The following is a 23929-nucleotide window of genomic DNA, read 5'->3' as shown; positions in this document are numbered from 1 at the left end:
TACTGTGCTCTTGGAGTTTTTCTTTACTATTTGATACAATAAAAGCAATGAAACATTCAACTGAAATATTTTTTTCTCCCTTGCCAGACCAAAGCTAGATCTTTAATCAGTGTTATATTATCATCATCAAGGTTATTTACTTTGTGGTTTGACAAACAACATCAAAAATCAGTTATTCACTAAATCCTAATTACGACAGAACTCCAAAAAGTTGTAGCATCAGAACTTCCATGCCAGTGGTGAAAATAAAGCAGCAAAACCACCACAATCAGTAGAAATAAAGGAAGAGAAAAAAAGAAAAAGACATCTAAAACTTCAACTGATCAAAAATGTAAAAAAGGTTTACAAAACTGATTTTGTGACAAATCTAATTGATAATAAAGTAAAACTTTTCACAAGACTTACCACTGTGCTGCAACAGCACGTCTGTCTGTATTAATTGTAGTTAGATCTTAAAACAAGAAAGTACCTTACTACTCAAGACATATCTTCAAAGCCAGACATTTAATGCCAAAGAACATCAGACAAGAAGAATACCATGTCCTTATTCTGAGTATAACCTTACCCAACCACATAAATGTGATAGGAAATTCTCTGGCTCTGACCAGCATTGTAGCAACCCAATCCCTCATGAAAAATATTCAGGTTTTCTGTAGGTGTACAGCATTCCACTGCTTCGACAGAAAAAACAAAGTCAACTTAAGAATTTTTAAAATGTATTTACTTTTAAAACTCTTTCAAATATCATTATTTCCTTTTCTTTCTTCCTAAACCTTGTCAATTCTTTACAACTTTTGTCATGCTTTAACATGCTTAGAAAGATTTTTTTTTTTTTTAAATGTTTGCTTCATTGGGTTACACAACTATAAAAAAATTTAAGGCATTTCAAGGAGTTCGACTTTTCAGTTATTTTCAGCATTTTTTTAATTCCACTTCTCATTATTTACTCAGCTTAACTGCCCTTCAGAATAAGTTTATCCAGTCCCAGAATATATTTGTAAAATCCCCCTTCCTCTTTGTTCACTTCACCAATGCAGCACCATATCCCTTTTCTTTGTCCTTTTGTTTTATTTTTTAAATACTTTCCCATCAAACGTTAACCAACTTTACATGCACTTCTGTCTTTGACATACTTGGTAGAGAAAGACAAGTTAACTGGCATTAAAATCAAGCTGCGTTAAGGTACCTTCTTTCTTTTGAAACAGAGCTTTGGTATGAAATCTGTGATGTGCCAATCAGAGCAACATATTTTCTAAGGCACAATCATGGTCACATCATCTGCTCTCATGAACAAACATGGAGCATGAAGTGGAGTGAGCAAATGGGATGAACTGAGGAAATCCCTTGCTTTGCTTCAAAACATAAACCATGAAAATTTATAATTAAAAAGAACATTCATATCGTACAGTTCCCAAACTAAAATACTTTCAGCAGCAAAAAGCAGGTTTCTCATAAGAAAAGTTAGCGAACTCCATGGGAGTTCAAATTTAAGGAGGATTTTCCACATCCAAATGTCAGGCTCAAAACTAAGTGGGTTCAGTCCATGTTCTCTGACCGTTGCCCTTCATTCAGTCTCCTGAGAAATGCTCTGACATATTTAAAGCATGCCTTTACAAATTGTTCTATATATCACATCTTCAGCATCTGCAAGGTCTTCCAGTATCTGTTTTCTAGTTCGTCTCCTTTACTCCCCTGCTTCACAGACGATAAAGAACAGTCATAAACGTTTAACAGCCAAGATAAGCTAATAAATACAGCCCTAAATATTATCGCCCCTACAAACAAGAGCGAGAGAGTCATTTCTCCTACAAAAAAAAAAATCTCTTTAAACCAGAAAGCTTTTTATTAAGCCAGCAAGTGACAGCACAAAAGACACCTCAGTAGAACACTAAAGCAAAAATAAGTGCACCAGGCTTTGAGAAGAACCAGCAAGACCCACTTCAGTTGAGTAGCCAGTTAATTGGATTTACTTACCAGTCTGGTGTATGGTTTTCTCATTATCTGTTCACCTTGAAAAGCTAATGGATAACCCTTAATACTGCCACCCCCTTTCCTGCAGAGCGCTTCCTATTTTCTGCTCTGCTCTAGCCCCATTTCACGTCTGCAGCCACCAAGCCCCTTCTGAGATACAGCTGAATGCTGAAACCGGAGTAGTTATAGACCTTGTTGTGTACGCAAGGGCAAAATTTCTTACGAAGTATGACCCAATCTTTGGCCACATTCAAACAGTGGAAAAGCTTGCAGAAAATGAAACCTAATATTAGACCCCCCACTATCTCAAGACATTCCCATCTCTGTCCTGGTCACAGCTGAACACAGTGAATTAAGATATTTTGCAGCCTGAACCAAGAAGGTCAGCTATTCCTAGAGACGTGGTTAAATTGAAGATCTCTACCAAGGATCAGATTGTTACTTATAGCCAGTATCTTAATGCACAAGATGAGTCTCTTTTCCTATTTTTCCTTCCTTTTCCTCCTTGATAGACACATGAACTTGGCTGTGCTAACTCTTCCTTTCCCCTTCTTCTTGCAGGGTGTTTTAATTCAGTCTCTCACTGTCTCCTTTTCATAGTTCCACCATAAAGAACTTGCATAGGCTATTCCTGCATTTTTATATATATATATATATATCTTTACCCTAGATTTATACCTGAATCACCACATAGTATCTAGAGACACATGCATACCCTGTCCAAAGTATTTTTTGTCTGCAGAGCCAACAAAATAAGACATATTTGCAAGTGACAGATCAAGCCATTTTTAAAGTTAAAAAAAAAAAAAAAAAAAGTAGCAGAAAAAGGGAAAAGTTAAACACTTTTTTAAACTCCTCTTCCTGCTTCAATCAAACATCCCTAAGAAGCTTTAACTTGACATGAAATGTGGCATATGAATTTCAGGAAGATTAGCTTCTTTTGCAGGAATTTGGTTGTCAAGAGAGAAATCAGACTCATGATTGAAAGGTAACTTTGAACTCAACTCAGGAGAAGCTACAGACAGTTCATAATAAGGAGCATTATTATTCTAACTTTGAACAAGGTGTGATCCCATGTTGCAGAGATAGGCAAATTCTTTTTAAGTGTCATGGGACGCTTTTAATTTTGAAGGCCACTAAAAGGCATTTACATTTTTAAACTTTCACCATAACTAAAGGGTTATTGTTAATTTCCAATCTCTTAGATCTAGATTCTGCATGTCTCGCATGTGCCATACTTCGAACATTTTGTTCTTGTTTCCTGCTCTCACTCATCATAAAAACAGATGAGAATCACACGTTATTGTTTCAGAATATTAAAAGTAATTGCAGAGAGGGGTTAATTTATACCTTCCACAAGAGATTTGGAAGTGTTATTATGAAACATCTGGAGTGTTAATAATGTTTTTCTTTTTATTTGCTTTGTTTCTCTGAGCATATCTGTACAAAGAATAAAAGTAACCTTGGGCATTGTAGGAAATACGCTGCAATTCAGAAGTAATTCATAATGCAGTTCTACTAAGGGCCCTGTGAATAGAGCATCTCTGCATATTTCAAGAACAGGAAGAAGAAAGCAAGCAACCTCCCAACTACAAAAATGTCAATACTTGACCCATAATTAGCAGGCTACTGTCCATAGGGACAAGCGTGTCCCTCTCCAACATGACAAGAGGGATATGTTTGTTAAAAGGAGATTTGTTATTAACTAGCTACATCAAAATCTGTCTTAATGGTCACAAACATACCAAATCAAATGAAAAATAGAGAGACTTGGGCCTATTCTTCTAAGTACAGGGGCCCATTAACCTGCCAGGACAATGTTAAGAACCATTTCACTGCATTAAGTGAATGTTACAGTGAAGCACAAGAGAGGGGCCAGCTGCTCGTCCCTGTAGAGAGGACCATGGGGTTGCCATCCCAGAGGCACCCCAGCCAGACCTGCCTGGGCAGGCAGTAAAACCACATGATGTAGTCATTAGCTTTTGCCTGAGGAAGAGGGTAGTATCTCTTCTTTATTCAGAAAAATACTTACATCCCATACACGTTCAACATCGTAAACACTTCTGTTTTCTTCCTGCCACAGCACGTATTAAGGTTCAATACAACCAGCGTACATTTGTTTTGAAAGATAGCACACTACAAAAGTGCCTGTATCTACAGCACGATCGGCCCTTCCCCTAAAGATATTTCCTTTTGCAACTAGAAGTCCTGTAAGCACTGATAACATGATAGAATTATTATAACACCAACATAAAAGTTGAATCCACTTTTATCTTCCAACTCCAGGTATATGATTAAATCCACTCCAACCTTGTTCAGACTTTTGAATCTTTTTTTCCCCTTTGTAAATCATTATTTTTTCCTTCATCCCACATGGCTACCCCAGCTGCAAAGAGCTGGTATATGAAAATATTATCCCATGGAAACTCAAGCCTTCAGCAGCATATTTAGAAAATAATTAGCTTGAATCTCAGAGCATGAAGAAAGTATTTCAAGGATAACACATCTCCTTTCTTTCTTTCATGACATTTTCCTTCTTTATGAAAGCTGATACTCCATACCATGCGTTGTGGTACTTTATCAGAATTACTTCCCAGCAAGTTAGGTGATGGCAGAAATAGTAATAAATGGCTGTGTGTCAACAAGAGGGTTATTGGGTAAAGAGAAAAAGAATCTGTTACCTTCAAGCACACACCATACGATAATTTATTAAAGTGTCAGGAGCAAGCCTTTAAGGTAAAAATGAGCTGACTCAGAATTCTCTGATTATTGAAAATGAATCCTTAATGGAAGTAAATGGACAAGAACAAAATTTCCTTGCTGTGTTCGCCATTCAAAATTAATTGGAAAGTGGCTGATTTGAGAATATTATATCCTCTAGTGAACTGAAAATGGTGTATTTTTTTTCCTCTGAAACCAAGAGTGGAGAATTAAATTAACTCTAAGGTTTGTTTGTTCAGAGTAGGCCACCAAAATGGATTAATTAATCATCATTTATGAATACCCTATAACACAGAGCAGTCAGCTCTTCATAAAACTGCTAAAATAGCAACATGACAGTAGAACAGTTATAAAAACGAATGATGAATTTCCTGCATCTCCAATCTATATCAACTTGCTTGGCATTTCTTTCTTTGCAGTTTGCAAGAAAGCATCCTGGTGAAAACTCTTATTCAGTGTTTATAAGAGGGCTCATTTTAAACGGAATGATTTACGGTTGTTCTACAACTCTGTGCTGTGCAAGGTCCTGGGCAGTAATTTCCGTAGGGAATGTCAGTATTGCTCTGAGAGAGTTTACTTTCCTCTACCTGGAGACTATGAAGTGCCACGTTAATGATAATAGACATAATTCATTCCGTCATTCAAAACACAGTTAGAACCAGATCTTCTTTAAGCACATCTATAAAGAGAAATGTCAGAGAAACAGTCATTTATGGATGCTTATCCAAACTAATACTCATTTTAACCATTATTTGCCATTAGCCACATTTCTCCCAAAGTTCAGGTGGCTCAGAGGATTATTTTTTAAACTCATTGATTAGAAGGGTAAATAGAGAGAAAAATGACTGATGATCCAGTTTCAAAAAAAAAAAAAAAAAAAGCACTGTCACTAGATCAGGCTACTATTGAACTTACTGAAGTCCTGTTGAAGGGAATAGGTCAGCTTCCATCTTTGCCTGTTGTACTGAACTACGATCTGTGAAATATGGTGCTTCCTCTATGGGCATTAACACCGGCAGGCCCCCAAGCAATATGTTAGACACCTGCAGTGCTAAAGCAAATGCTTCATTTCTTAAGGTGGTCAGTCTGCCAACCTTAAAGCCCGTGTTTACTTCAGGACTAGTTTCATCCTGCCTAGAAAGATTGTCTTCCCTAGAATCTGCCAGAGTAGCCAGGGGACATCGCCAAGCTGTGAGATGACAAAATTTAACCCCAGGTCGTTGCAGGTAAAAGAAATTTGACAGAGCATTCCCAGGTGACCCACAGTGTGTACACAGAGACTCAAGTCAAGCACACAGCTTGGCTCAAATACAGCATTCATAAATATTCATGACCACTGTTATTAGCCGTTTGGCAGCCTGGCCACTGCTGGCTGCCCTGGTTGAATACTGTCTAGCTGTTTGCACAGATTCCTGAGTGGCAGAGTCTCCTCTCATCCAGGAATCACAGCCATGCAGGTACTACATGCGTAGCGCAAACCCTCTCTTAATTTTATCTCATCATATCCTCTGCAGTCTACATAACTGAGCTTTAATGTTGCTTAAAAAATAAGCATTGTATTTAGATTTCTTCAGAGTAATGAGAGCGCTGTTTACTTCCATTAAAACAAAAGTCAAACAGGAAGAAATTTTCTATTTCCCACTCACACAAGTAAGAGGCCCCATAAGATAATCTGGAAATTCTGGAAAAGTAATTAGTTTTTCTGTACAGATATTTTGTCTACACTAAAAAGTGATCCCTCCTGGATTATCTGTGATATCTACATGCTACTAAAACATGTCATTATTTAATTAGATATCAGACATTTAGGAATAAGCATGCACAAATAAGGGAGCAAAGCTGACCCTGCCCTAGAAATAAGATCAAGCAGTGGGAAAACTTGGTGAGGATGGAAGCAGCAAAGCCTGCAGGCTGGTTGATGGTCATGGCTCCAGCCTGAACACTCAGATATCGTCTGTCTTCTCCCCATATGGATGTGTATGTTCAATGCTGAGCAAAATATTTTCATCCACATCCAGTCCAGCACTTTATTTAACCAGTGGGTTTTAATGTCACTCACAACCCTTGCCTGGATGTCCCTGGTCTTCTATAGCCCTGCTTCATGTTGCAGAGAAGAGTTTGTGACATATCTGGCTGTGCACAGTCCCTCTCACCTGGGCAACACCAGCTAAGAAATAAAAGCAGGAACTCCACAGATGCAGTCAGCTACCTACCTTTGCAGAGACAACTTCATGCAGACGAGTGGGCAATAGCCGGGGGCAAGGAACTGTCCACCCCCCTGTCTCCACAGGGCTAGGTAGGGCTGTCCCCACCTCCTGCCCAAACAACTCTCGGCTGGGGCTGCTGAAGATAAATCAAGGTATATAAGCTGATGGCAGTTTCTTTCTTAAGCTGCAACATTCAACCCTCAAATGTGGGGCTGACCTCCATCCCAAGCCCATGGGAGTCTGCTCCCCTGCATGAAGAACAGAGGTGACCTGTGGCTTTTTCTCCCGCTCCTCGTGGCTGCTCAGCAACACTAACTAGCACCATCCCTCTGTGATCCCCATGGAGAGGTTTACATCCAGTGTTCACCTGCAAAAAGATGCAGTGCCAAGAATCAGTCTGCTGCACTGAACATACTGGTCCTAAAGAGGAGACAGCCATAATATTTCTTGTAAGTTCCCAGTGTCCCCCCTCTCTTCCAGGTGGTGTATCTGTTCCTTCTTGGATCTTAGAAACTATATTTTAGAGTAACATATTTCCATAGAATCATTTAGGTTGAAAAAGACCTTTAAGATCACCAAGTCCAACCATAAACCTAACACTGTCAAGTTGACCACTAAACCATGTCCCTAAGCGCCACGTCTACATGTCTTAAATACTTCCAGGGATGGTGACTCAGTCACTTCCCTGGGCACCCTGTTCCAGTATATGACAACCCTTCCAGTGAAGAAATTTTTCCTAATATCCAGTCTAAACCTCCCTTGGTGCAACTTGAGGCCATTTCCTCTTGTCCTATCACTTGTCACTTGGGAGAAGAGACTGATACTCACCTCAATACAACCTCCTTTCAGGTAGCTGTAGAGGGCAATGAGGTCTCCCCTCAGCCTGCTTTTCTCCAGACTAAACAACCCCAGTTCCCTCAGCTGCTTCTCACAGGACTTGTGCTCTAGACCCTTCACCAGCTTCATTGCTTTTCTTTGGACACACTTGAGTAATTCAATGTCCTTCTTGTAGTGAGGGGCCCAAATGATCAGTGCTGTTATTTCACTCCCACAGACCCAAATGCAAAAATTTTACTTTACCCATGTATACAGGAGAGGTACAGGGTATTATTTAGAATTATTTTTGCATTTTTACATGCTGTGATAAATACAAGGCTTGTAAGACAGCACTACATAGGCACTGCCTATGGTGCACCACTCAAAGGCACTGCAGAGGACCTTGGACTAACACTGACTCGTGGTGGTCATTCACCTGTCAGCTCAAGCCAGCCCTCCTTGCTGCAATGGCAGTACTGTCAGAACAATATTTGCAATATTAAGAACAGTAAGGGAAAGCTATCATTATTTCAGTGCAGTATTAGAAAAAGCTTCACAATTTTCTGTAGATGCAGCCAGAGTGGGATGTAATTTGGTATCATAAACCAATGCCAAGGAATACTCAAATTATTCATTGGCACAAAATAACTGAAGCTGAACTGATTTATATCTACAGAGGATTACGACTAAAGAGGTTGACAGCCTCAACCAGTATTTTGTAATTACTTGACAGAAGTTAACAAAGAGCATGCAACATATACTGTCAAGGAAATGGGTCATTGATAGCTATCTCCTTATACAAACTTCTTTGATCATCTTTGAAAACTGAAGACCAAAACCATCTGAGACTTCTCAGAGCTATTTCTTTGATGATACTTTATTATTCTGTCAGAAATGGTTGGTGTACAAATCTGAAAAGACAACAGTACCCAAATCCATTTTCATCTGGTTCATTTGTGTAATTTGAAATTGGGTTTATTCTTGAGTCTGAACCAAATAATTATTTTTTTTAGATGAAGTTTATAGTCTAAGGAAGTCTTTTCAATGCGAAAACAGAGATGGCACCAAAACAAATTCCTATATCATGAATTTCACTTAAAAATTCAAATATTTGCTTATAACAGAAGGATTGAATTGCTCTAGACTTCTGCAAAAACTTCATGGGGCCCACAGATGTAACTGGTAGCACCACATTTGTGCAGAATTCATTAAACTTTGGCCACAATTAGATGTACTGTTGATCATTTATACAAGTGTGACAAATGAACAGACATTAAAAAATCCATTTAGTTTTTCCACCCTAATGCAGCTATGCATTGATTTCATAAAATCATCAACAGCAACAGTTATTTTTCTGCAGGCTCTGAAAGCATGCCCTAACAGTAAAAACAACCCACTTTTTTTAATTGCAGGCTTTAAAAAAAAATAAAATATATAACTAATGGAGTGGAACCTTCTAACTAGTTTTCTTCTTCTAGGACCCCATGCATCAGGAGTATCAAAGATATATATATAACATAGGAAACAGTTGTTTGTTGGAATGTGGTTATGATTTAGCCTTTATTTTAGAAGTGAGACAGGTAGATACTAGAAAATAAAAATAAAAACCAAAAGTAACAACTTTATTCTCATAGGGAAGGGAACAACATACAGGATTTTTCTGTCAATAATAAAGAATTCATTTAATCATACCAACTAAATAATGGAAAAGTCAAAAGCGTTCCTGGGTAAATGAGAAACGGTTGCTCTTTGAATAGGAAATGTTAAAACAACATAGATACATCACAGCATTTGTATAGGTGTCCCAAGGCCATGTACCACCACTGATCAACAGCAGCGTCCCCTCCCATCTCTGGGAGCACTTTGGGTGGAATACAGACACTGTAATGAATATAAGCATGGGAAATAAAACGCCATTCAATGTTTTTGTTTCCCCTTCAATCAAAGAAAAAAATGTGTCTTTCCAAACACTGCCTTTGTTGCTTGCTTTAAAGATATCATGTTTGGAAAACATTTGATTATCCTGTCAAGAATGCTAAAATATAAAGAGATGTGCAGAGTGGAAATAGCGTAAAAATAAAAAAAGCTTTTTTCAGGCCTATAAATGATTTTGCTTCAGTAGCAGAAGGATCATGAATACGAATAGTGCTGAATTCTAGAGAAACAATTTGTCATTATTAAAATTAGTGCTTTGTCAACACAAATCTCACTCCCAGCTTCCTTTTCGTGCTGCTGCACAAACAGCTGCATTAAGGGCCCGAGTGTTCTGGGATTCATTATCAGTGAATGGGGCTCTGGCTCATAAGGTACAAGAAAAGTCTGTAATCCATAATAGGAGGCTGTCAGGATGTGAAATATATTAAACACTTGAAACTGAAAGAGGTATTTCTGTGGTCAGCCTAGCATAGAGCTACTTGGTATTAGTAAATGGACACTTGACAGTTTTACATTTCTCAGCCATGACATCCCATTTACACATTCAGAAATACAACATGCTGCCATCTAGATCCAATTATGAGAGTTTGCTCTTGGAGCAACTGTACAGCATTTTCTGAACACAATGGAAAAAAATGGAATAGCAAAATTCATTTTTTCTGGGAAACATTCATGCAAGAGAGGAGCAGAGAAGAGCAGTAAATATGCTACCACATTTCTACAGCAGGATGCCTGCACTATATATTTCCCAACACGTCTTTGTTTTGCACAAGGTTGAGCTATACCCCTGGTTTATTTTGCATGCATTAATTCCTCCCTTCTTGCAAATTTTATTTAAGAGCTGCAGAAGCTGGGAAACAAGTTGTTAAAACAGTGAACAACAAGTTCCTCTTAGAGGAGCAGGATTCACACACAAGACCTATCTCTGTTCCTGGGCTTTCCAGCAATGGGGCCAGGACAAATGATGAGCAGGAGGAAAGGACCTAAAAGGGAATATTGATCCTATTTAATTATGGAATGGCTGAGAGGACGAGGTGGAGCACATTTATACATAAGTTTTGTAATTCATTTTTTCATTGCAAGTGCTAGATCGATGGATAAGCATAGTTTCAAATATCAACACAAAGGTATCAGCCAATATTTGATTCCCAGTATTGGATAGCCCTCCTTGACACTGGCCAGGTACACCAGTGAGATTGGATGGGTTACACTTCAACTGGAAGCTGGAGCACTAACAGTCCATTTTCCAGGAATTTCTGTTCTAACATGTAGGCATATGCTATTCTCAAGAAAAAAACAGAAGCTTTTTGCTGATTTCAGAATTGTTTTAATTCACTGGGATAGAAGGCAGTGGCATTGGTGGCTATGAAGCATGGGCTCCTGGGGAACACAGAGAAAGCAGCCTTATTTAATATCAGCTTCTGTACAAATCAACACAACTGCAGATTTTGCTCAGGCTGGAGGGATTCGCACCAGCTGAGGGTGGGACTTACTCTCAGTCATCCAAAAGCATATATTTGAAGTAAAGCATCAAACAGTCCTGCACTCAAAGCTGCATGTATAGCATAAACTAAATCCTGCAGTAAACAAATGCACGCACACAAAGGATAGAATTTTAAAAGCAAATATGTCCTGGTTTTGGAAGTCACTTTACCCTTTGACCTTCAGGATATTTGCATTCCTGGTGATTACATATAGTGAGGAATTTAAGCTTCTGAAAGCATAGCTAACTGGCTAATGGGATCTTCATAGCTACCTGGCCACTGCTAGCACAATGTGAGTCACCCAGCCAGTCTGATAATCCCACTAGAATTCAACACTTTTTGCAAACTTCTCTTTAAATCTGTGTCCACACTGCAGAATCTACAGCGGTTTGCAGTTCTCTGGGATGATCCTCCCAAAAAAAGACAAATAAGATTTCAAGTCTTAGAGTAGACTAGCATCCTAGTGCTCTCCACAGACAGGTAGCTAACCTTCATCCGAAAATGAGTGCTTTAGTTAAAACTGTACTGAGTTTGGCACTTACAGGAGAAAATAAACCTCTATATTCTGCATTAATAGGTACATAGTGCTGTGCATCTTGAGAAAGTGCACTAACTCTGAGTACAGAATGCAGTTTTGGGGACTTCAGGCAGATCTAGTATGGTTCATATTCCAATAATTTTGAAACAAGCCCTTTTATTTTTATCTACTAGCTAATCTAGATTTCATTTTATGTATACAACACAAGCACATATATACAAACATTACATACAGAGAATATGCTGTATATCTATAATTTCTGGATATAACTGATTTTAAAAAGCCCTGGAAACAAGAATCATAGTAAAACGGTGTGGTGATGCTGTTATTAGTTTGCAAACAATCTCATATCATAGGTGTGATCAGTTCAGGTTTGTTAATAAGTCACTAACTAAATATTATGGTTTAGGAGCAGAGGAGTTGACTTTAATAAGGCCTTTGACACCGTTTCCCACAGCATTCTCCTGGCAAAACTGGCTGCTCACGGCTTGGATGGGCACACGCTTTGCTGGGTAAAAAACTGGCTGGATGGCCGGGCCCAAAGAGTGGTGGTGAACGGAGTTAAATCCAGTTGGTGGCCGGTCATGAGTGGTGTCCTCCAGGGCTCGGTTTTGGGGCCACTCCTGTTTAATGTCTTTATTGATGATCTAGATGAGGGGATCGAGTGCACCCTCAGTAAGTTTGCAGATGACACCAAGTTGGGTGGGAGTGTTGATCTGCTCGAGGGTAGGGAGGCTCTGCAGAGAGACCTGGACAGGCTGGAGCGATGGGCTAAGGCCAACTGTAGGAGTTTCAATAAGGCCAAATGCCGGGTGCTGCACTTGGGCCACAACAACCCCCAGCAGTGCTACAGGCTTGGGGAGGAGTGGCTGGAGAGCTGCCAGTCAGAGAGGGACCTGGGGGTGTTGATTGACAGCCAGCTGAACATGAGCCAGCAGTGTGCCCAGGTGGCCAAGAAGGCCAATGGTATCCTGGCTTGTATCACAAATAGCGTGGCCAGCAGGGACAGGGAAGTGATCTTACCCCTGTACTCGGCACTGGTGAGGCCGCACCTCAATTCCTGTGTTCAGTTTTGGGCCCCTCACTACAAAAAGGACATTGAATTACTCGAGCGTGTCCAGAGAATGGCAACAAAGCTGGTGAAGGGTCTGGAGCACATGTCGTACGAGGAGCGGCTGAGGGAACTGGGGTTGTTTAGTCTGGAGAAGAGGAGGCTGAGGGGAGACCTCATCGCCCTCTACAACTACCTGAAAGGAGGTTGCAGAGAACTGGGGATGAGTCTCTTTAACCAAGTAATAAGCGATAGGACAAGAGGTAATGGCCTCCAGTTACGCCAGGGAAGGTTTAGACTAGATATTAGGAAGCATTTCTTTCCAGAACGGGTTGTTAGGCATTGGAATGGGCTGCCCAGGGAGGTGGTGGAGTCCCCATCCTTGGAGGTGTTTAAGAGTAGGGTTGACTTAGCGCTGAGGGATATGGTGTAGTTGGGAACTGTCAATGTTGGTTGATGGTTGGACTGGATGATCTTCAAGGTCTTTTCCAACCTAGACGATTCTGTGATTCTGTGAGTTGGTAAATAGTCGGATGCAGGATATAGCTTCTGTTGGATTCTTTCTCCCTTCCCATCCAGCCTAATGGACATAATAGGATTTATCAATCAGAATGGCATATTAACTGCACAGGTGGTATGAGAAATTTAGGACCACTGTTTTCCCCACACACTTTCTTTTGAAAAGAGAAATTTCAGACCATTGTGGACATCTCTGAAATGTTAATACAGAGCAGGCAACAGAAACCAGGAGGAAAAAGCCCATTACAATAGTAAAATCATAATTTCCACAGTCTGTGGGCCACAGCTCTCCATTCATTCCCATTTATTATAGATACAAATAAGATGCTCCTGGAAGCACTGCATAGGTCACCCTAGAGAGAGTAGACCAGCCCAGCAGCAGGCTGGGGAGATTAATTCTTTACAAATCACACCATTCCTCTGTGCCTCAGTTTTGTCACCAGAAAAATGTAGATCTCTGAATTCTCTTTTTGTGCAAGCCTTTGAAAGTCATAGATAAAATCTGTAGATATTTCTTACAATAAAATGAGGGGTAAAAAAATAATTAAAACCAGTGTTTCTGTAACAAAAGGAACCTGGCTGCAGAAAAGGGAAAGAGGTTTTGCAAAAAACATTACGGGGTGTGAGAGGGAGACAGTGACTGAGATCTGGATCAGAGGGTGGATGGCAGAAAGAGAGAAGAAAGCAAAAAGAAAGCTTTCCTACCTACTCCTTCAGCATTCTTTCCCCTTTGCGCTTTTCAAAATATGAGCGATCACAGCAATAGGGACAGAAGAAGAGATAAATTGCCAAAGCTAATAAGATACTGCATCAGTACAACCTACAGCATCATTTGAACACTGCTGTCCTGTGAAGTGTCTGTTCTGGCACCAATGGCAGAACATGACCAGCGCCAAAGTAACACACAACCAACCTCATTTCCCATAGCGTGTTGGCTACAGATTGTATAGTGACAGCAATGGGTTTTACTCAGTGTCTCCTACACATTTGTGTAACACACATCACTTATGCTAGTTTAACCTTAAGAGTGATGCAATGTAGCCAGAAGCCTTTCCCCAGCTTCAGGAATTTGAAACAATTTATTGCCTTTGTATCGCACCATTGCGCAGAGTGGCATCCTGCCTCCCTCCTAAAAGCATTTTCCCTACCTTGATGAAGTGCTGCCTGCTGGTTAGCATCAGTCTGTGTGCTGCAGCTTATTTTTTGTTATACAGAGTATGAAAACTATTATCTTTCTCTTTTATTCACCAATTTTGCTCAGAGCACTGCAGGAGGCCATGGTCCTTGATTTTCACTAGTTTCCTCACTCCTGCCCTAAAAGCTGGTTCTGAAGCATTTTTGGGTCCACGAAAACAGCACAGCAAAGCGGTGAGACAGAATTGTGTATCCCAGGACCAGCCTCAAGTCACACAGCAGCATTATGCTAGCTCAGCACATTTCTAGACTATTGCATTTTCTGTGTATTGATGCAATAGCATGGAAACAAACTTGTGTGTCCATCCATGATGTACATATGAACAGTTAATACCCACCTCCCTTTGTCTCAACTGATTTGGAGGTAGACAACAAATAATTAGATATGGTTTTATCCCATGTGTAATGCATCATATTTGGGGCTCTTTCCCTTCAGAAAAGATCAATGGAACAAAAGAAGTCAAGAGAGATGTCCAAGATCTTTTGACTCCATAAAGTGTGATCAATTGGATCTTTTGGATTGGACTACAGCCTAATTAAACTCTCAAAATAAGCTAATATCCATCTCCTATAAGTATCATTTTACATTAAAAAAATCTCATTCAAATTCAAGTATAAAAAAAAAGCAAAAAAAGCAAGTAGATTTACTTGCATACTTTATTTGCTGCAATAATATTAAACCACTGCAATATTATTAAATGTCATTGACAGACCCTCTAGCACTTATCAAAAAACACTTTAGAGACAAGATGATATTCTCTATCAACATTACCTGTAAGTGTTTTCCTTTTCATCATTTCAAAATAGTTTGCAGGAAATACTTGTCATATTTTGAGAATTTGAACTCTAAAGTAGAAAGGATATGTTTGTGTTATGTGTTTGGTTGGATTGGGGGGTGGGGAGGGGCAGGAGGAAGAAGGTCAGTAGACTGGAAACCCAGGGAAGAAGATTCATTACCTTGCTTATAAGTTTCTGGGGTACTACTACAGACATGCACAAAGTTCAGGGCAATTTTAGTGTTCACTCCAGTTATTTCATACACTTTCAGTCATAAAACGTATAGGCACTGAAGTCTGCAAAGTCAAGACAACCGAAAAAGTTCTTGTACAGTTTCCAATCTTTGCTGCTCAGACCAGAATAAAAGTGAAGAATAAATTACCTTTTGTGGAATAAAGTGGGCACAGTGCAAAAACACTGCACATGGGCCATAAGGGACACTTTCTCCTAAGTTACATCCATCTTCACCTTATAGAAGCACTAAAAGCCTTATCAATAATTTAATAAGCTAATGGATATGTTTTTAAACATTGTGGGCTGAGGCTTAAAGAAGAACCATGTTGGCAGAGCAAGATAGTGAAAAGGGAAAGCTTGTGGCTTTTTATTCTGAGGTTATTTTGAAAGTCAGGACAGTATGGTATGCTACAGACACAGTATTTTTGTCAGCAGCACCTTCTTCTGCTAGACCTCAAGCCTGGGACTGCAAAGCAGCAACATACTGAAGGACAAACTTCATCTTCAGGTGGTAGCAGCAGTTTGTTTTGGAAAGCTTTTCACAGTCAGCAGGATCAAGCCACATGGCTCAGTGATAACAACCTTCTTGAGACACACCTGAGAATTTTGCACCTATTTTAGTTTTGAAGGTCCTGAGTTTTGAGACTCAGCACTTCCCATCAGTTTAACTGCTGGGAAGCCTGGTTGCCACCCAGATGAAACACTTGTTTCCAGGGGTCTAACTCAGGGACTAGAGTGCCAGGACAGCCCCCCTAGTTTCCTAGCCACAGCCTACCCCTGGCAAGGACAGCATAAACCTTGACATCTCCAATGTATACTTCAGGATTCAAAGGACTGCAGCCTAAACATTATCCCTGGGTTGTGCAAGGCATCACTCAAACTACATCCAGCTTCCCTCGAGACACATGGGGCAGGGCAGAAAAAGCTTACTGACCTGAGCACACTCCCAAGGTGCTGGAGACACAGGCTTCTTGCTATAACTCTCAGGAGGAAGGTGCACATGCTGTCTCCTCTCTCCTGTCTGCACATGACTTTATGAACTCACACCCAGACCTGAGCTGTTCTGTCAGTTCCCATTCCTAATCATCCAAAAAGAGACTCACCTGGATATAGGTATCTGCAAAGCAAGCAATTTACCTGTGAATCAGGTGTCCTCACTGCTAATGACTAATCTCTTCAGAGTCAGGTGCTTCAGACCCCAAAATATGCATTGCTTATACCCCCACCCCTGCCTGCAGACCCGTGCCCAAGCAGGGTAATGCAGGCACACAAGTAGCTGAGCAGACTGGCTATTGCTCATGCCAGTCTTCAAGCACCAAACCCTCCTGAGGCTTTACAAACCACCTGCCTAACTGAAACCAGGCACAAAAAGGCTAGAAGATAGAGTGCTGAGCCTATGTTCTTTTTCTGAACCTGGTCCAACCTGAAGGTGAATGGATTATTGTCCATGGTCTTCACAAAGCCGATGCTTTATTTTCCTTTTCCAGAAGTTTCCTGCGTTAAGGCAGGACAGCAAACTGCTAAACTTCACACCACCATATTCTGGAGTTCACTGTAACTAACCAACTTTATACTTCTAATTTTTTACTTTACGTCAAGGCCTCCTTGAAGCATGATATCATTATTAAGAAGTGCACTGCCTGACATGCTGTTCTGTTTAATTGCTATGGTCGTGTCAGTTAATTTGTATTTTTTGGGATCTGCTGGATATTATTGATTGTCAACTTCAGAGATGGTGCTGAAAAAGAAGAAAAATATACACTGTTCAGTTACCATTAGTATGTTATTTCTTGATAATAGTATAATTAAATTCCACGGTCATTGTGCATCCTATCTTAGGACAATGTACTAAAACAGTCAAGTACCAGTACTCAGTTTGACAGAATCTTCATAATACTAAATATTGATAATCTACAGATAAACCAGGCCTTTGCAGCCATGAAACTGAGTTTAATCACCTCATGTAAAGAAAATACTGGGAAATATATTCTTCACATTATGCTTACAAATTCTCTTTATCTCTCTGAAAGAAATTACGAGATCTACAAAGCAGTGGCCATGTAAAGGAGAACCATAGTAAGGCTGATAAAAAGGCAGAATTTATATCGGCTTTAAGGAGGAAACAATGTCAGTGATATTTAGCTGAGATATCATCATTCACCAACGCTTGAAATTTTTGTATTTCAGAATTTATTCACCTACTTAACAGCCATGCCACTTTAAACAAACTAGCCAACCCTGCATTTGGAGGAGACAGCGTATTAGCCAGATTTTTGTGTTAATTCCATAAATAGCAGCCCTGAAATTAAGCTTTGCCTACATGTCCAAGGAGCGGAAAGCTATCTCCCACAGAGGTGTCAGGGTGCTGGGGACTCCTAATCAAGGGTCACGTCTGTCAGTGCCTCCCAGACACCTGCCCAGGGATGAAGAACAATGAAGTAAACAGGAGTCATGCAAGAAACAAATTTTATGTTGTTTGTAAAAAAAAGTCAAACCAGAAGATTAAAAAAAATCTCTGAAAGCATCTCTTGAATGCCAGTGCATGGGGAGCCTGTGAGTGATACATCCCTTCAGATAAGAAGGGGGATTTTAAAGAAATGGCGCATACGTGACAAGTTTGGAGATTTGACCCTCACAGAGGGGCTAGGAAGTGCAACTAGTTTAACATTTTAATCATCTTCTTTTGGTTTTGGGTGAGGAAGAAAGGGTTTGGCAAAGCTCCTGGGAGCCCCTGTGCCTGTCCTTCCAGCCATCTCCTGATGCTATCTCCTGATGTCTGGCAACTGAAAGGTTTCTCTTGCCTCCCAGATCAGCATCTTCATGACCCATTTGTCTAATTATGGGAACGACCGCCTGGGCTTATACACCTTTGCGAACCTGGCCAACTTTGTTAAGAGCTCGACTAACCTGAAACTGCAGACACTGCCCCCAGTTCAGCTGGCTCAGAAGTACTTTGAACTCTTCCCGGAGCAGATGGACCCTCTTTGGCAGGTAATGTCACATCTTCTTCCTCCTCCAATTACAATCCACTTGTTGAAATAAGAATCTTTTCCTGTTTAAAAAAAAAAAAAAAATCCCACTTCATATTCAGATATGTTATTTCTTCCTGCATGCCTTCTTAGATTATTTAAATTTTCTTGAGACACCACCACTTTTGATTAGAAATGGATTAGCTTCCACTCACTCCAAATCAGGCATGGTAAAAGCACCTAATTGCTATTTATGCAAGAGAAAGCTTCCCTTCCTGTCCCTCCTGCCTGTAGTTTTGCTGATGCATCACGTTGTGTTAACTAATCGTGTTGCACTATCAGTAAGATGCCCACAGCCAGCTGGTAGCGAGAGCTCTCTCAAAATAAATGATGCAGATTCATTGCACCCCTTAATGGGGAATCACTAATGTTGGATCACTGAAGTTACAAGGAGGATTTCCCACCATCTGAACCCCCTTCAATGAAACATCAAGGAAAAGGGAGGACAGGAGGGGTCACTGCAGCAAACACAGAACGGGCAGCTATTTTAAGAATGGAAAAGGGTTTTTTCACAGGCTGACTATTTTCTATCTCTGTTTCAAATGCACAACAGTGCTGCCTGTAATCTCTACACTGTAATTTCCTAATCATTGTTACAGATATCTGGCTCTTCTCTTATTCAGAATATGATGTGCCACGCTGTGCTTTTGGCTATGCAGGCATAAATCCAGAGTGACACCATGGAGATCTGTGCAGTTATTTTGGGCTTACACGGGCAAAAAGGAGCAGAAAATTTCCCTATTATTTTTGGCCCAGATGCAGAAGAAGTATAAATCTATAATATTTCAATGAGTTTAGTGGAGCTGCAGTGATTCACACCAGTTAATGATTTTCTCCATTATATTTTGTTAACTTTATTCACTAGCAAACTGTATCTTCTATTACCAGCCAATATTATGCAAAAGCAGTATCTATATGACAACTGCTTTAAAGAACCCTCAGTCCTAACCTTTTCTGCAGGGTCTTCTGATCACATGTTTTTATTGTGCATTCATAGGTAGTAGAAAGATAAGGAGATGAATAATATCCCACATTTCTATTTTGTCCTTCCTTTTGGGCTCTTATGTAAATTAAAATTGGCCTTAAGTCTTATGCATCTGAAACCATTTTGTCACCTAAGAAAGTAATGCCTTGAAGATATTCAAACAGAGATTTCCATTTTAACCTCATATGAAACTTGATTAAATCAATGTTTTAATCTTTTTTTTCTTCTTTTTCTTTTCTTTTTTTTTTCTAATGACTGAACTTAATCCCCATGCAAAACTATTATATAAATATTGAATTTTAGTCAAAGGGACCAAATACATGCCTAACTATGTGCTTATGGACTCTGAGTTTATTAAATGAGCCTGACTAACAGAGAGAAGGAAATACAGTAGTCTCACAGGGTGTGGATTTTGACACCAATCCTTCCAGGATTTGCACAGCTGTGTAGCGTTACTGACTTAACTGGAACCCCTGAAAGGATTCATCCTGAAGGACACCCAGGAGTTTGGTTCCTGTGTACCCAAATTCTTCCAAGGATCCATACCAGAGTGCTAAATATCTGTCAAGTGTAAACTCTTATGAGGAAATGTAGGATTTTACTACTTAGTGTAAGGCTCTGGCATTAGATCCTGAAAAGACTCACATGCATGCAAACATTTAGGATACCCCCAGCACAATGTACACAACAACCTTTTCTTCTTCAGAATCCATGTGATGATAAACGACACAGGGATATTTGGTCCAGAGGCAAAACTTGTGACCACCTACCCAAATTTCTTGTCATAGGACCCCAGAAAACAGGTAAGAAGTAATGAATTTGTAACAGAAGCTAGCCTCCTGGTTTTGTATCTGTGTATTTGTGTCCTGTAAACAGAACCCAACTCCCTGCTATAGGGATGGTGCATTCCCAATCCCTATGGGATTCAGATAGTAACTCCTTCCCTGTCAACAGAAGAGGACAACTGTTTGTATAGTAAAATCACATTCATTCACCATAAAAAAAACCCACATGCTGTCAAGCTGCCCTGTGTTAAGATTGTTATTATTTTCTTTGACAAATTATTTCAACATCATTTGAGACCCTAATTGACAATAAATGTATTTACCACCTTACAGGCCTCTGAGGATCTCAGGGCATTATTTGAATGAAGCCATATATTCCCACTCTCAAGATAGCTATTACTGTTGTGGACATATTACAGAAAGTGGATGCTGAGGCAGGGAAATAAATGAGTAATCCAAGATCATATAGAATTTCTGCAACAGTGACAGAGACAGCAGGTCTTGATTCATAATCCAATGATAGCTTGCATAGCATGAAATCACTGAATAGCAAGTTTAAAGATATATTTTCCAAAATTTAGTTTACCACTGTATATCATTTCCAGTTGTTTTTGCCAAACAAATAACAAGAAAATACTGTTACTGGTATTTTAAAGCATACTTACCACAAACAGGTTACTTATTGAAATAGATGATTTATTCCTCAATAACAGACCCCCAGGAAAAATACACAGAGGACAAAAGTGCAGTTCTGGAAGCAAGAGAAGTATAATTCCACGATTAGTGCTTTTGAAAAGTTCTGTGCAACATCAATAGTTTGAAAACAGAGTCAAGCAAGCAATGTCATTGACAATAATATCGTGCTTGCATCAGAGAGCAGATTTCAGAGTTTGGAAATGAGAAAAATTCTGATGAACAGAGAAGTCTGCACGTATTCCCCCCTCCCTCTGAAAGCCCCCTGTGCTTACACAGGCCTTTCATCAATAGGCAACTTTCTTATAAAAGGTAATCTAATTTTCCTGTATATCTCAGCGTGCATTGATTTAAAGTACTTTCTTGAATGAAGTCAAAGGGGTTTTTTTCTGTTTCCTAATGGCATCTCTTTTCGCTGTTGTAGGAACAACAGCGCTTTATTTATTTCTTCTGATGCATCCTTCCATTATCAGTAATCTCCCAAGTCCAAAAACTTTTGAAGAAGTTCAGTTCTTCAACGGAAACAACTATCACAAGGGAATTGACTGGTAAGAAGAATAACAAAAAAGTAGTGTTCATTACTAATACATGGTAAATCACAATGGAACAATTACAGAAGCATGTATGACATTGATATAATTACTGGATAAATTTGTTATGCTTGGCATTATCAGACAGAAAGAGAAACTAATTTGTAATGATGGGACATTTAATCAAGTCCTTAATTTTGTTTAGATATTACAGTAACAATTTTCTTATTTTTTTCACAAATGAATGTAATAGCCGGCTCATTTATGATGTCTGTCTTCATGCTGAATAGCATCTCTGTCTTTTCATAACTGCATCCATACTGAATTATACTCTTTTTCTTCAAAAGCAGCTTTTCAAGAAGTAGGATTCAATTTGTCTCTTCATGAGAAAAAAAACACACTGTAGAGCATTTCAGCTGGTGTTCCTATCACAATTTTAAATACTGCTTTTACTATTTTTGCTTAAGAAAAGCATTTTTGTAAGGCTTTAATTTCCACAGGGAACAGCAGTTCTCATCCTTGTGTGAAAACTGAAATATAAGACAAACATTACACTACACAGAAACACATTAATCTTTAGCGGTTTTCTTTGCTTGTGTACAGCATGGAGAGAGTGCGGAGCAAACAAGGCTGCCTGATAAAAGCAGGTTGTCCCCACAACTATGAGGTGATCTTCTCAGTTCAAGGTGTCATGAAAAATAAATGGAAAGAAATGATTGGCATTTGTTTTTCCATACTGCATAAAGAACAAGGTCACGCGTGGCTATTGTAGAGTATGTGGTGTAATACTCTCAGAGAAGAAGGAGCAGTGATGGGGGTGGGTTTCTCCTCTGCAGCCCTTTGCACAACATGTAGAGGAAGAGGCTGCCCTCTCAGAGATGATTTCTGCTATGTTTCACTAAAATTGGCCTGCAGGTTCAAATGTCAGTAGGGTCCTGTGTGCAGGGTGAGGCCCCGCATACTTCCTTTCCATAGAAAGAACACAAGAAAAAGTTAGTCCCACCAAAACTGGAAGTTCCTGGCGTGCTCAGCAAAACTAAAGGGACCAAAAAATGCCTCCAAAGCAATTTCATCATTTGCTTCATTTGAATTCTTCACCCTTTCAGCTGAACCTTCTGTTTTACTTACTTTTACTTCCAATCAGTTTTAAGCGGAAAAGACCATTCAAAACCAAAATTCAAATCTTACATTGTGAAAACATCTAAAAGAAAAGATTTGTCAGTTCCAAAATGAAATATTTCAACAATATTAAAATTAAATAGTTGACATTTTGAAGGTTTTCCCATTTTTTTTCTGCAGCTAAAACTGAAGTCACTCCAAAGTGGTGAAAGATATCCTTTTGACATTGAACTTATTAGCAAAAATACCACCCATCAAAGGAAAAACCTAATTACCTGACTTCATGGAGGCTTTAGCTATTACCAGTACCATGTAAGAGCCAAGATGTGTTTCCCCTTTTCCAGTTCTGGAGTGAGCTGAGAAATTCAATTTTGCTTCTTGAGAATTATGTCTGAAACTTCACCTTTTCACCTACCATGAAATGGGAAGCACAGAGGTATGACCCTTTTGTGATACTGTTAATTCTAACAAGTTTCTTCACCTCATAGGTACATGGATTTCTTCCCCACTCCTTCCAACATCACCACTGACCTCCTCTTTGAGAAAAGTGCCAACTATTTCCATTCTGAGGAAGCCCCTAAACGAGCTGCTTCCCTCATCCCCAAGGCCAAGATCATCACCATCCTTATTGACCCATCCGATCGGGCGTATTCCTGGTACCAGGTATGAACCTTGCCTTTGAGAAACAGCCAATGAAATCAATGGCAGGGGATGATGGCCAGCATCAGTGGGAATTTGTGTCCTTGAGCAAAAATGGGATTTATTGCAAAGCATTTTCACCATGTAGAAGTGGAAGGATGCTGAATGCCAGGTTTTGCAGTTGGCATCTGTGACACCAGTGTCATAAATGATGAAACTTCTCAGCACAGAGCTGCCACCAGCTGTAAACAAACAGTTTAATCTCAATTACAGCTGACACTGCATAGAGGAAAAACAGTGCTCCTCGCCCAGAGAGATACACGGGGGAAAATGAGCATGGCCTAGCTAGAAAATCAGAGCTCTTGATGCTGAGAATCTGGTACCTCATCCCATCCTTCAACATGTAAGCTGAGCAATATGCAGTGGTGTACAAATGTATGCAGCATCTTTTAAAGTTTCCAAGGAGTTAAAAAAAGCTGTGTCTGGAGAGCTGGTTTTTTTTTTTTTTTTCTCTCCTTGGAAACAAAAGAAAGCCTGCTGTTTTTCTGAGGAAACTAGAATGCTCTTTCTTGCCTTTTACTGAGCCCACACCTTTCCATAATGTCTGCACTATTTAAAAACACCTATTTTTAAAGAGATGTTTAAGCATACATGTAAAAATATGGTGTAGTCCTACAGATAAAGGAAATACTAAAAGCAGTG

At 39.6% G+C, this 23929-nt stretch overlaps 1 protein-coding gene across 1 annotated transcript in view; it reads left to right on the top strand.

Moving 5' to 3' along the window:
- LOC141942937 (bifunctional heparan sulfate N-deacetylase/N-sulfotransferase 4) overlaps positions 1-23929 on the top strand; it is a 108423-nt gene that overhangs the window by 70213 nt on the left and 14281 nt on the right. Inside the window, exons 7-10 of the mRNA XM_074867204.1 lie at positions 18256-18438; positions 20168-20264; positions 21364-21487; positions 23077-23251. Of these exons, the coding sequence (XP_074723305.1) occupies positions 18256-18438; positions 20168-20264; positions 21364-21487; positions 23077-23251 (579 nt within the window). The remainder of the gene's footprint in view (positions 1-18255; positions 18439-20167; positions 20265-21363; positions 21488-23076; positions 23252-23929) is intronic.

Source organism: Strix uralensis, chromosome 4 (genome assembly GCF_047716275.1).
Source record: "Strix uralensis isolate ZFMK-TIS-50842 chromosome 4, bStrUra1, whole genome shotgun sequence".
Classification (NCBI taxonomy): Eukaryota; Metazoa; Chordata; class Aves; order Strigiformes; family Strigidae; genus Strix; species Strix uralensis.
This window is presented reverse-complemented; position numbering and strand designations above follow the sequence as displayed.